Source organism: Lycium ferocissimum, chromosome 1 (genome assembly GCF_029784015.1).
Source record: "Lycium ferocissimum isolate CSIRO_LF1 chromosome 1, AGI_CSIRO_Lferr_CH_V1, whole genome shotgun sequence".
Taxonomy (NCBI): Eukaryota; Viridiplantae; Streptophyta; class Magnoliopsida; order Solanales; family Solanaceae; genus Lycium; species Lycium ferocissimum.
The window spans coordinates 18152726-18166520 of NC_081342.1; the positions used below are offsets into that span (position 1 = coordinate 18152726).

At 34.9% G+C, this 13795-nt stretch overlaps 1 protein-coding gene across 1 annotated transcript; it reads left to right on the forward strand.

Moving 5' to 3' along the window:
* The first annotated feature begins 9174 nt into the window (after positions 1-9174).
* Positions 9175-10368, forward strand: LOC132069367 (LOB domain-containing protein 29-like). The gene is made up of 2 exons (XM_059462735.1): positions 9175-9526; positions 9619-10368. The coding sequence occupies exons 1-2, from the start codon at positions 9248-9250 to the stop codon at positions 10051-10053; spliced, it is 714 nt and encodes a 237-aa protein (XP_059318718.1). The 5' UTR covers positions 9175-9247; the 3' UTR covers positions 10054-10368.
* Positions 10369-13795: the final 3427 nt, after the last annotated feature.

Genomic DNA, 13795 nt, shown 5'->3' on the forward strand with positions numbered 1-13795 from the left:
CTAATAACTCGTCAAAAAATTAAAATCATTCATATAGTAAACCTATTTGACATCTCAAACGAGCCATATATAATTCACATAACGAAAATGCAATGAATAATGCTCCATTTCTTTTTTCACTTCCCTAACACCCCCACCCCACAAAAACAAAAAATTAGTAATTTCCTTTTTTATACCGAAAGTCAAAACTCGGTTGCTTCTTGCTTTATTGGAGTCTTTGAGCTGTTGAGCATTTAATTTTTCTTGATATTTAATAGCATTTGTTTGCTATCTTTCGTTTTCATGGAAAACAAAATAAAAAAGCGTATCGTTTAGCAAAAAGTATAATTCCATACAGGTTTAGAAACAGCTCTATTGTGTTGGAAAACCAACCATTTTCATGCAAAAACAAAAAAAAAAATTACTCAAACTGTACCATAGTCCAATAATTTTTTATCCTTTCTTTAACGACTAATAATGGATTATTTAGGTTGTCTATCCAAACTCTGTTCCCACTAGTTACCTTCCTAGAATTACTGAGAGAAAAGGCTCTGTCTTATCCTATAGCAGTATAAGCCACTTTTACGCGTTTGATTAGACGCTAAAAAACATTCTTTTAATATGTAATCTCTCCGCATCAAATTATCCATCGTGATTACTTAAAATAGTTGGCTCAAATTATTTATCATTTTAAAAATTTAAGACATAATTAATTACTTTTTACTATTTTATCCTCAGTAGAATTTTATCATTAATGAGATGACACATAAATAGAATAAACATTTAATAGAGATATATTATAACTTAAACATAAATAAAGGTAACGCTAGTCAAATACCCCTCCTAATTAATATTTCTTAAGGGGCGTAAAATAGAATTACGACGGATAATTTGAGACCAAGGGAGTAGAATTTAACTTCTAATGATTCTCATAAAAGAATAGTTATATTTTAGATTACCTAAAAAAAATATACTTCCTCTGTCTAACGAGTTTTTTTTTTCACTATGATTTTTCCTATGCTTTTTAAATATTTAAAATTATAAATATTATGTCTTATAGTAACTTTGTTAAATAGAGACAGGGACGAGAATTTAGAGAGACCCGAATAATGGGAGAATTCTTTCTACTTTGTATTCATCATAATGACCTCCTTACATAGAGAAAGGTCTTCCTTCTCCTAGTCTAATGAGGTAACCCTATTCTAATAGGACTACATATTTTATATTACCATAAATAAAACTATCACAATTAGACTAGAATAGGGTTCTATACCCCCCCCCCCCCCAAGTTGGAGCATGAGGCTCTCGAATGCCTAACTTGCCAATCAAATATTGATGTTGCGATATGCCTAAAGTCTTTATAAACACATCGGCCAATTGGTCACTCATTGACACATGACTGGGAAGTATTATACCGGATTGGAGTGCGTCCCGGACATAGTGACAGTCGACTTCAATGTGTTTAATTCATTTATGAAACACCGAATTTCGTGCAATATACAATCTTTGTAGACGTCACAAAGCATTTTCGGAGATTTATGGTCAACGCCCAAACTATGCAAGATTCCCTTTAGCCATTTCAATTCATAAACTGTCATTGTCATTAACCTGTATACCGCCTCAGCGGACGAGCGAGAGACAATGTGTTGCTTCTTGGTTTTCCATGATATGGGTGAATTCCCGAGGGAGATAACCCAACTGATAAGTGATTTTTGAGTCAACGGACATCCAGCCTGGTCTGAATCACACTATCCGTACAACTGGAGATCACAATCTTTTCTTATCACAATACCTTGTCTTGGGTTCTTCTTCAAGTAGCGCACCACACGTAAAGCCGGTTCCAGTGTGCTTCCTTCGGTTGCTAGATGAATTGGGATAGAACATGCACGCAATACGACAACTCAGGTCTCATAAAACTGAGGTATATGAGTCTGCCGACCAAACCTCGGTATGGTTTTGGATCTCCCAAAAAGGGTTCCTTTGGCCAACGTTAACCGTGATTCTGCTCCATAGGAGTATTTTTGGTTTAGCTCCCAGTAAATCGGACTCAGAGATTATATCCAAGGCATATTTTCATTGATAGAGAAATAACCCAGTTGGTCCGCGTGCAACTTCAACTCCCAAAAAATACTTGTAGGGCCCAAATCCTTCAAGTGAAAGCATGTGCGGAGATAGTCTTTAAATCGTTCAATGGCACTATGGTCTTTTCCGGAGATAATCAAGTCATCCACATAGACTAAGACGTTAAGCTGCATACCTCCACGGTGCATAGTGAATAGAGAATAATCTGAGTACAATTGTTTGAACCCATATTTCATCAAAACACTTGACAAGTTCATAAACCAACACCTTGGAGCTTGCTTTAAACCATATAAAATTTTTGAGTCGACATATTTGCCTCGAATTAGGAACGTGAAATTTCGGTGGCAATTTCATATAAACCTCCTCTGTAAGGTCACCGTGCAAGAAGGCATTATGCATATCCATCTGATGCAACTCTCAATTTCGCGCAGCCGCAACTACTAAGAAGGTCCAAACAGTTACTACCTTAGCAGCAGGAGAAATTTTTTTGTTTTAGTCAATTCCTTCCTCCAGTTTATTTCCAAAGATGACCAAACGAGCTTTATATCGCTCGATTTTACCGTCGGAGTTGTACCTGATTTTGTACACCCACCTACATCTGAGTGCTTTCTTATCTGGTGGCATAGTTTCTAGTGTCCATGTTCCATTATCCTCCAATGCTTGGATCTCTTGGTGCGTGGCTGTTTTCCAATGTTCCTCTTCATTCCCTCCGAAAAGGTTTTTGGTTCGGTTCCTATGGTAATTGCTACAAGAAACCTTTGGTGTTGCAAGGAAAAATTATCACAGAATATAGTCAGCTAAAGGATAAGGTGTACCTGAGGGTTGCTAAGGATCGGAAGGACACGTTGATGGACTTTCTTTTTGAAATGTTTTAGTGACTTAGTCACCCAACCGAATTGATTCATGCTTCTGACGTTTACCTAGACCCAACTGTTCCTCCGGTGACATTTCGCTGGCCCGGATACCTTCCGTCTATACTTTCTCCACGCTTTGACTATTTGGACTGACATTTGTTCGGTCTAATTCTGGTTGATCCGTAGGTTCGGTATCTGGTGTCCATACTTCTTCCATTCGAGTTTTGTTCGTACTTACATTATCAGTCTAGTCTTCTTCGAAATCATGTTGGTTTATTTCTTCATCAGTTTCTTCCGAGATCACTTCTATGTTGCCAACCAAGTTAGCTGATCCTTCAACAAAGGGAAACATAGTCTCGTAGAAGTCCACATCTCTTGAGACTAAACATTCATTGTTCTCTAAGTCATGCAATCTCCAACCCTTCTGTCTGTAGGGATATCCCAAGAAGACACACCTACGACTATAACTCTCGAACTTGTTCCTCGTTCTTCCCTTTGTGTTTTCGTAGCAGAGTGACCCTATCACCCTTAAGTGATCATATCGGAGCGCATTCCCGTACAAAATTTCATAGGGGGTTTTTCCATTCAAAACGGAATATGGTGTTCTATTGATCAAATACCCCGCAATCAAAACACATTCTCCCCAAAATTTGATTGAAAGATGACCCTGAAATTTCAGTCCTCGCGCCACATTAAGAATGTGACGGTGTTTTCTTTCGACTCTTCCATTTTGCTGAGGTGTCCCTGTGCAAGATGTTTGAAACAAAATTCCATGTTCGAAGAAGTAAGTTTTCATATATGTGAACTCAATTCCGTTAACACTTCTAACTATCTACACCCTTTTTCCGAACTGCCTTTCCACAAAAGCGAACAAATTCTTCAATGTTTGGGACACTTCTTTCTTATCAACTAAGAGAAAGATCCATACGGCTTATGAACAGTCATCCACAATAGTAAAAAAATATGAAGCGCCACAAGAGGAGCGGGTTCTATATGGTCCCCATAAATCGCATTGTATCATCTCAAAAGTATCCGAAGCAATATTATCACTTAAAGGAAAAACACTTCTCGTTTGCTTTGCCCATTGACATACAGCACATTCTCTATCCAATCTATCACCACTCTCTTTTAAGCCTAGTATCGTAATAGACTTCGTTACTTGTGCTGAAGGATGACCCAATCGTTTGTGCCAACGATCGAACCAATCAACTGTCTCTGCCTTCATAGCCCGTATCAGCGCACATTCCGAAAATAGTAAAGACCACCTCGACGCTCACCCTTTCCAATCAGCTTCCTTGTGATGGAGTCCAGTATAGAACACATAATTCTATTAAATGTCACATCACAATCTACATAATCAACTAGTTGTACAGAAATTAAATTGCATGTCAAATCCGAAACATAAAGGACATTCTTCAACCATATCCTATCATTCAGCCTCGTTGTTCCTTCTATTGTAGCCACCGAGCTACTTCCGTCCGGAAGACTAACCGGACACATAGGAATGTCTTGCTTATTGCTCAGTTCTTCCGGATTACCTGTCACATGATTGGTAGCTCCAGAGTCTATGATCCAGGATGAGTTTTTGATCTTACTATCCATCTTCTGATTCGGGTTTATTCTCTGGGAATTCAACATGAGAATCACAGTCTTCCGGATCTCATCGCTCAAGTTGTGAAGTCTTGTGCCACCTGTGTCCACCATTCTTGTCTCCACCTGAGTTCCTTCTTTGACAACCACGGTGTTAGCCCTATAATTGCCTCTTCCATGATCGGATCCTGGTCCACCACTCTGTTGTTGTTGTCCTCGTCTTCTTCCTCTAGTTTCTCATCTTCTTTTTTATTTCCTGGCCACCAATCCGGATAACCAATGACTCGAAAACATCCATCCATAACGTGTCCAGATCTCTTTTAATGTGTGCAAAATGCACTGTCGTTTTTTCCTTTACCTTGGTCATGGTAAGGGTTTCTTCCTTGTACCACAAAAGTCATGGTTTCACTCCGGTCCTCTGTTTTTCGTGTGATTCCTCTCACACACTCTTCTTGCACCACCTTCGAATAGACCTTGTTTAATGATGGCAACAGTTCCTGGGCTAGTCACTACTAGAAAAACTCGAATTACATGGGAATTCTACATGGGGATTTTTTCTGCATGTAATTCCTTTGGATTTTCATGTGAAAATCTAAAAATTCCTAATTTCTAGAATATTTACCTGCGGATACGATTTTCTCAGGTAAATTCGCAGGTAGATTTAGCACCAAATTATTACCTGGGGATTTATTTGGAAAAATAATCCCCAACTATCATTTTCCTAGGTAATTCCGCAGGTCAACCAAAAATATTAAAAAATAATTGCCTTTGTGCATTCATAGGAAAATCCCCAGGTAATGTTTCTTGCGGATGTAGCTGGAGATTATTAGTTGGGGACTTACCTGGGGATTTTATCACCTAGGGAATTACTTGGGGATTTTGTTCCTGCGAATTTAGCTGGGGATTATTTCTTGAGAATTTATCTGGGGATTTTATTACCTAGGAAATTACATGGAGATTTTGTTGTTGCTAATTTAGCTGGGGATTAGTTCTTGGGAATTTATCTGGGGATTTTATTACTTGAGGAATTACTTGGGGATTTTGATGTTGCGACTTTAGCTGGGGATTCTTTTTTGGGAATTTACCTGGGGTTTTTATTACCTAGGAAATTACTTAGGGATTTTATTATTGTGAATTTAGCTGAGAATTATTTATTAATGGTATAAAGAACAATATATTTTTTACAAGTTAAAACTAGTGATTGTATACAAATTAGATAATTTATAATTAACCTCCAAATAACAAAAGTTAATATTCAAATAACTTCCTTCAGTATTGATTTTATCTATTTAATATTGATTGATTACTTATGGGTAAATTTAGTTAAAATGTTGATTCCATATAAAAATCAATGATGTGAAATTTATTTGGATTGAATATTCATGTCATTAAGCATGGAACGATTGGTATTATTATTTTTTTGGACGTTCGGTACTACTTTTTCTGTCGCGCACATTTGTCTGTCCCAAAAAATTGTCACCGTTCTATATTTTAGAAACTATTTTGTTTTGAACTTCTCACTTTATCCTTAATGAAACGATTTTTTACCACATAAATTCGGGAAAGGGAGTAATTCATTAAAAAAAATTGTCATAATTTTTTTGATAATTAATAACTTTATATGATTAATATAAAATGATATAAGAAAGCTAAGAAATTATGGCATCTGGCATTTTTCGGCTAATATCATTAGAAAATATGCTAAGTTGTATACAATAACAACATACCTAGTGTAGTCCCATAAGTGGGGGTCTGAGAAGGGTAGAGTGCACGCAGATCGTACCCGCACATTGAGAGGTGAAACATACTAAATTGTGTATTATTGTTTTACATTTAATTTTTAAATCAAGAAAATATTAAGTTGCATTTATTATTAAAAAATGATGTAACTAATTTTCAATCGTATTTCCTACTTTGTATATGTTAATTTTTTATATGCATTAAAGTGATGTAATTTAATTATAATATGTTATTTAAGTCTATATATTAAGTAACACTTACAAATAAATATCTCTCAAGTATCAAGTAATCTTCTGATTCTATTTTCAAACACCATCTTAATTAACGCCTAATTAATATTATTACAATAACTTGATCCTGTATTCATTGTTATAATTGAGAAATAATATTAGAAATTACTCCATCCGTTTCAATTTATGTGAACCCATTTGACTTGGCACGAAGTTACGAAAGAAGAGAAAACTTTCATACTTGTGGTGTTAAATGAGTGACATATATTTTGTGTGGCTATAAGTCATTGCATAAAGGTAAATTGTTTCAAAATATAGAAAGTGATCATTCTTTTTTGCACGGACTAATAAAAAAATAGGTTCGCATAAATTGAAACGGAGGAAATACTTAACAAGGCATAATATATTTAATTAAGATATGTCTTATATAAAAGAAAATTTCAATGTGCTATTCAAGGCATATAAATGAAACTTGTTAAAATTATACCTTAAGAAAAGAATTCAAAAAGAAATATGAATGGAAAAATCTTAGGGAATTTGATGTTAGTGGATCCCAGTACCACATCGGCTACGTAAGAATTGCTTGAGCGAAATATAAGCCCTTTACGGCAACTGATGTTTAATAAGGGTAGGTTGGTCTCCACTATAAAATCTTCACTTAAATTATCAATTATTAATAATAACTAATAATTGGTAGGAGTCAGCATGTCTGGAAATATAATTATATGAATAAAATAAAACAGGGCGCGATGACAATACTTTGAGTATGAATTTATTTCTGCCAAAAATTCTTACAAACTTTGTTGAATTTAGGCGTGCAAAACAATTTTTCTTTTACAATTTTTTACCAAACAATTCTTGCGAATTTTTTATATTTCTTGCGGAAATATCCGCAAGTAATTGCATGCGGAATAAAAATCCCCATGTAATTTACTTGGGGAAATATGAATCCGTAGATAATAATTACTCACGAAGGTTTTTCTTTCGGATTTTTTTCTCAGGAAAATCCTCATGAAACTACATTACCTACGGATTTTTCTGTATAATCCCCAAGAATATCCTCACGTAATTTGCATTTTTCTAGTAGTGATATATGTTCGACCTCACCGTTCCATGACCTCCTTTGTTCCATACGTTCCCTCATCCAATCCCATAAGGAAAAGATGCACTTTTTCTTATTCTCTTTTCCTAGATTGCACGTGCACTTTCAGCACATATGTTCGTAATTCGCCAATTCCTCCCACAACTTACTGAGTTTTCCATAGTAATCTACTATGGTCCTTCCCTTTTGCTTGCACTCCGCTAGTTCCGCCTTTTATTTGTTACATCCGAGGGTCGTTAATAATGGTGAACTGCTCCGTATGCTTGTCCATAATTCTTCCGCTTCCTCTTTATGTGTAATTGTTGAGCGAAGCGTCGATTCTATGGTGTTGCGAATCCACGACACCAACAGTGAGTTTATAGTCCACCAACGAAGCCGAATTTCTTCTCTGCTCTTAGGGCAGTCGTCCTCATAAATCTAGCCCATTCTTCATAATTTTCACCCTTCAATTGGACTTGTGTCACCACAATTCCAGGGTTATCATTCGACGTAATGTCGTAGGGCTTTGGGTTTTGTTTTCTTCACCGCCGATTCCTTTGCTGGTATTGCCGGTTTCTTTATTGTCACCTGTCATGCTTAGGGTGTTTTGTGTTCTTTTCAACGTGACTCTAATACATGTTAAAATAGAGACAGGGACAAGAATTTAGAGAGACACAAATAATGGGAGAATTCTTTCTGCTTTGTATTCATCAGAATGACCTCCTTATACAGAAGAAAGGTCTTCCTTCTCTTAGTCTAATAGGGGAACCCTATTCTAATAGGACTACATATTTTATATTACCTTAATTACAATTTACCATAAATAAAACTATCACAATTAGACTAGAATAGGGTTCTATAAACTTTGATGTAGTTTTCAAGTATGTTGAATTTATTTCAAAAAAGATTCTATGTCCAAATTCGCGGTCCAAGTTAAGAAGTTTAACTCTCAAAATTCGAATTGTACCACATAAATTGCAACATAAGGAGTAACTAGAAGTAATTACATAGACATACATAAAATTATGTGGAACGAGTTAACTACCTAAAAATTAATAAAGCAAGTAATCTACTGTAATATGTTAAATTAATTACACTATAATGGTGTATAAATTCATTAAATTGTCAGTGTATATAAATTAAATCCCTCAAAATCTAATAAACCTTCAAGGTTTTAACCATGATAGATATGAAGATTTGCAATGTTAAAGATAGCAACCGGATAGGATTTACCACTTTCTCTTGCTACTTCACCTCTTTTAAAAACCAAGAAATAAATGTAAATGTTGTTATCAATTGGAAGACATTGATAAAATGAGCTGAATAAGATCAGTTATGAAGCAGCAAGCAGAGATGTATGGGTTTGGTTTATGCTACTTCATTTGTCCTTTTAAGGATGTTTAATGGAATCTCAAATTGGAGTACAAAATTTAATTTGAGAATGTAAGGGGGGTAAAGAGAATTTTATAATACAACAAATTAAATCTGTAGCCCAATAAGGGAACCACTATAATTAAGGTAATTAAGTATTCAATATTTTATGATCGACCTCCCTCCTCCTCTAGTATTATAAACATGGTGATAATGCTTGCAATTAGCTGAGAACTCACAAAATTAGCTTGATTAATTATCATCACCCGCAATTAAAGTACTTACCAATTTATAAGATCAACATATATACATACAATAAGATGACAGGCACTGGTTCCCCTTGTGGTGCCTGCAAGTTTTTGAGAAGAAAATGTATTAAAGGATGTGTTTTTGCCCCTTATTTCTGCTATGAACACGGTGCTACTCATTTTTCAGCTATTCACAAGGTTTTTGGGGCTAGCAATGTATCAAAACTTCTTGCTCATATACCTGTGAGTGATCGCGGCGAAGCGGCTGTTACCATCGCTTATGAAGCTCAGGCTAGACTTCAAGATCCAATTTATGGATGTGTTTCACATATTTTTGCTCTCCAACAACAGGTAATTTATATTAATTATCTTGATAACCAAAAGCGTTTCATGCTTGTTAATTAGTTGATCTAGAATTTATGAGATTTTTGTTGATTTCACAGGTTGTCAATTTACAAGCACAACTTGCTTCTCTCAAGGAACAAGCAGCTCAAAACTTGCAAAATGGTTCCAATTATGCAAACCCTAATTGTGACCAATTTCAAGATCTTCAAAGTTGGTTTTATCAGTCTGAAAATCCAAGCAATATGCCCCAATTTGATCATTCTAGCTTGACCAGTAACAATAATATTGGATCAACCCCATATCATGGAAGTGAAAGTTACAACATGACATCAAACAATTACCATATGGGGAATTATGACAATACTAATTTGGTGGTTCCAAAGGGAAATATGTCAAGTTTTGAAGAGGGTTCTTGCTCAGCAGATTCTTTTGACATGCAAACAGATCATCATCACAACAACGGGCAATGGACATATCAAGATGATGCGGATGACCTTCAATCAGTGGCCTTCAGATATCTTCAACATTCTTGAGTACTATTCAATTTAGGGCTTCAACAAATCATATGGGTGAAGATTAATTACTCTCTCAATTTTGTATTGCTAAAAGCACCTTTTATGACATGACATAGCTGCTAGAAACCCTAGAAATGTTCAAAACCATCATAAACCTATGGTTCTGCCTACAATTGTTTTTCCTTAGGTCATGTGTAACCTTGGATATAACTAGAATATTATTAGTATATTTTAATAAATCTTCCTTTTATTAGTTTTTAATTTGGATTAGACCTAGTACATCATAGACCTTATCAGTGCATACAATAACCTAATTGTTTCTGTATGCTTTCCCTTTTTTGAATCTTAGAAGTTAAATTCAGAAAACAACTTGGATGCTATACTCAAGACTTTAATCTGTGGTAGGTTTTTAGCTAAAGTAACATTGTAAATGACTTTCTACCCTAACTTTTGTTGACATTTTAGGTGACATTAATCGATTTATCTTATGCTATGTTTCCCGGACTCTTCAAAATGCAGCTAGGGGCGTGTCGGATCCTCGCCACATAGTGCATGTATGAAGGATCCGTCAGTGCACCTGCATTTTAGGGATTACAAGCAACATATATAGTTCTTATGTGCTAAATCACCACATGTTTATTACTTAGAAAGAGCTTTCTTATATTAATGCATGCATATAGATAATGTTATTAGTCTTCCTAAGAGTAAAATATATACTTATGTTCCCTGCAATGCCAATCCCTAGGATATTAATTAAGTGTTCTAAGCCTAACATTATAGATTAAACAAGAATCATTTCATACTTGTTCTTTATTGTCCTTGGAGTTATTGTTCTTTATTGTCCTTGGAGTTACTTAACAGATTCTTAATGATTGAAAAGAGAGCTTGTAATTAATGTTTCACCTTAAGGTAGAACTTTGTTAGGTGTGAAGTCCATCACATATTACAAGAAAACTTCTGACACTGAGTAACTTAGAGGCAGGTTCTAAATAATATACTACTGATATTCAGTCAACAATAGACTGTTAATGTCAGGTTCAGCTTCTTAGAAACCTGCAAGCCGCAAAGGTAGAATCTTGCACAAAAGATGAGGAGCAGCATTTATCAATAGTTTGTTAAGTTAAAAAGACAATTTAGTATGTGCCTCTAGTTGCAGAAATGAAGTAGACTTATTTATGCATGAGGTTCTAAGTAATATACTACTGATATTCAGTCAACAATAGACTGTAAATGTCAGGTTCTGCTTCTTAGAAACCTGCAAGCCGCAAAGGTAGAATCTTGCACAAAAGGTGAGCAGCAGCATTTATCAATAGTTTGTTAAGTTAAAAAGACAATTTAGTATGTGCCTCTAGTTCCAGAAATGAAGTAGACTTACTTATGCATGAGGTTCTAATATAGCTTCAAAAATGTGGTGATGATGACAGAGACGGATTCATGATTTTTATATATGGTCATTATGTTCAAAATATGTGTGCATATATTGACATACACACCTTCTTTAATTTGCTTTGCATGTTTGCATCAAGAAAACATAGGATTCAGTTGAATCCACAGAACCTAATCTAGATCTGCCTCTGAGTGTTGAAACTTGCAGTTGTCTCCTACTCCAACACTTTGATGTTGTTATGGAGGGGGTTAGGTTGACCTCTACCACCATATTGAAATCTCAAAAAGGCGCAATACATGAAGGAGGGGACATGAAGTGTTACACCTCCTAATATTTTTGTGTAGTTGATTTTTGTCATTTATATGTATGAATAAAGTAAGATAGGATGTTTTTTGTGTTTTTGGCATTTGAATATGAAGGAAGGGCATTGCATTTTCTTTATTTTAAGTAAGCCTCAAATTGAAGAGGCAGCTCAAGAATAAAATTATCAAAAGTTGAGGAATGTTATATTACCCACAGAAAATCTGCTTACTTTGTTTGCTCTTTTAAAAACATTGTTTGCAAGCATGTCCTGGTCTCTTGTCCATCTCACAGTTTGCCTTAAGCAATGATGAGTTCTCTCTAAACACTTAAGAATTGATTGGATATCCTTGTACATATAAATTTCATTCTCTTCACGTATGCATTGATCTTGAGAAAGTGTATCACTTACCAGACCACGGTATAGTATGTGTTGAAACCTTGAAACGGAGAACTAATCATGTTTACTACATTGGGAACATCTTGATTTAGTATGTCTATTACATATGAATTTATTAGCAATGAGGAATTTCCATAAGGGAGTTTCAACACTTCTTCTGTAATATCTAGTTGGGCGAGAAGTTTAATTACAATTTGAAAGAATCAGTTTGTTGATCCTTAGCTATTTATTACTTATACTTTTTTGGGAGAAACCTATTATTCTAGGGTTTGCTGGATAACCAAGTGCTATTGTGCTAAAGTTGATAGTTTATCTCTGGGGCCACTGTATTCTTTTGGTTTGTGTTTTATGCTGAAAGCAGCATCTTGAAGTTACCTTCATGAAATAAGAAAGACACTAATGTAACACTTCTCTTCCATCCTATAATTATACAAGACGAACTAGAAAAGACATAGTTACATATGTTGAAGGGTGGTCATAGTTACATATGTCGAAGGGTGGTCAGTTGAACAATCTAATTTACTGAAAAATCATATTGCATTTATATGCAGGTCATAATATTACTTATAAACACATACATATTGATTCTTGAATAGCTTCCGATATTCTTAGTGAAATTCTTAACTTCGTCATTATGATTTATCATTGCATCAAGTTGCTAATAACTTTAATCTCTAGCTAAGGCTATTCTGATTACGACACGCTTTGTATATCTACAAGGGGTGAAATCAATAATACAATAAAGCAATAGTAGGTGCAGTGATACTTGCACCCGTCGACTTAACATCTTAAATCCATTTATAAACGATTAAAGAAAAACTCTCCTTTTCCACTTCTCGTACAAGACTTACGAAATTATAAACGAATTTACATACTAAATAAATTAGAAATAGTAAATAACTGAGGCTTTAATTTCTTGATTAATTTCCTTCTAAAAGAAAGTTTAGCAACAAATACATTCTATTTTTATTTTTAATATGTCCTCGATCGATCAGTTAGTGGTCCTAACAGCGAACTTATGCCTGGTCTTTAATTTTTTGTCTTCAATAGCGAACTTATGCCTAACGAAACATAACTTGTGAGATATTATAATATTAAATTATAAACTTATGAGTGTCACAAAATTGTTTGCCTCGAGGGACAAAAAATAGAGACTGGCACAAAATAGAGCAAAAGTGCAATTGACCCTCTATAACGCAATTAGGCCCAAACCAATCTGGTATTAGAAAGCTAAGTGCAGCCCATTTGCATCGTAAGCTATATTGGGTCATCATCATACGTAGGTAGGACTTAGGAGTATGTTCCAGAATATGAAACCAGCTACTTGGATCCTCCTAAAACCAGATACTTGGCTCCTCCTACATTTCTTTCTAGTCTTTTTGTTTTCTTTGCTTTAATATAGTAAAATCTATTTACTTTTTTTTTCCCTTTCACTAGTAAATATGATATTTCAGTTATAAATAGTTATTGCAACTTCATTCAGCAACCAAGATTCAAATATCTCCAATGACCTTCTCTTCCTGCTTTGATTTTCCCCTATTTGTTGGTATATCAAATAACAGAAAGTAATAGAAAAACAATATTCTCGCTCTAGAAGATTGATGGAGTTTAAAATAAGCTAACAGAGTCAAAACACATCTAATGTTGGCGCGAATTTTACCGCATTGATTCCT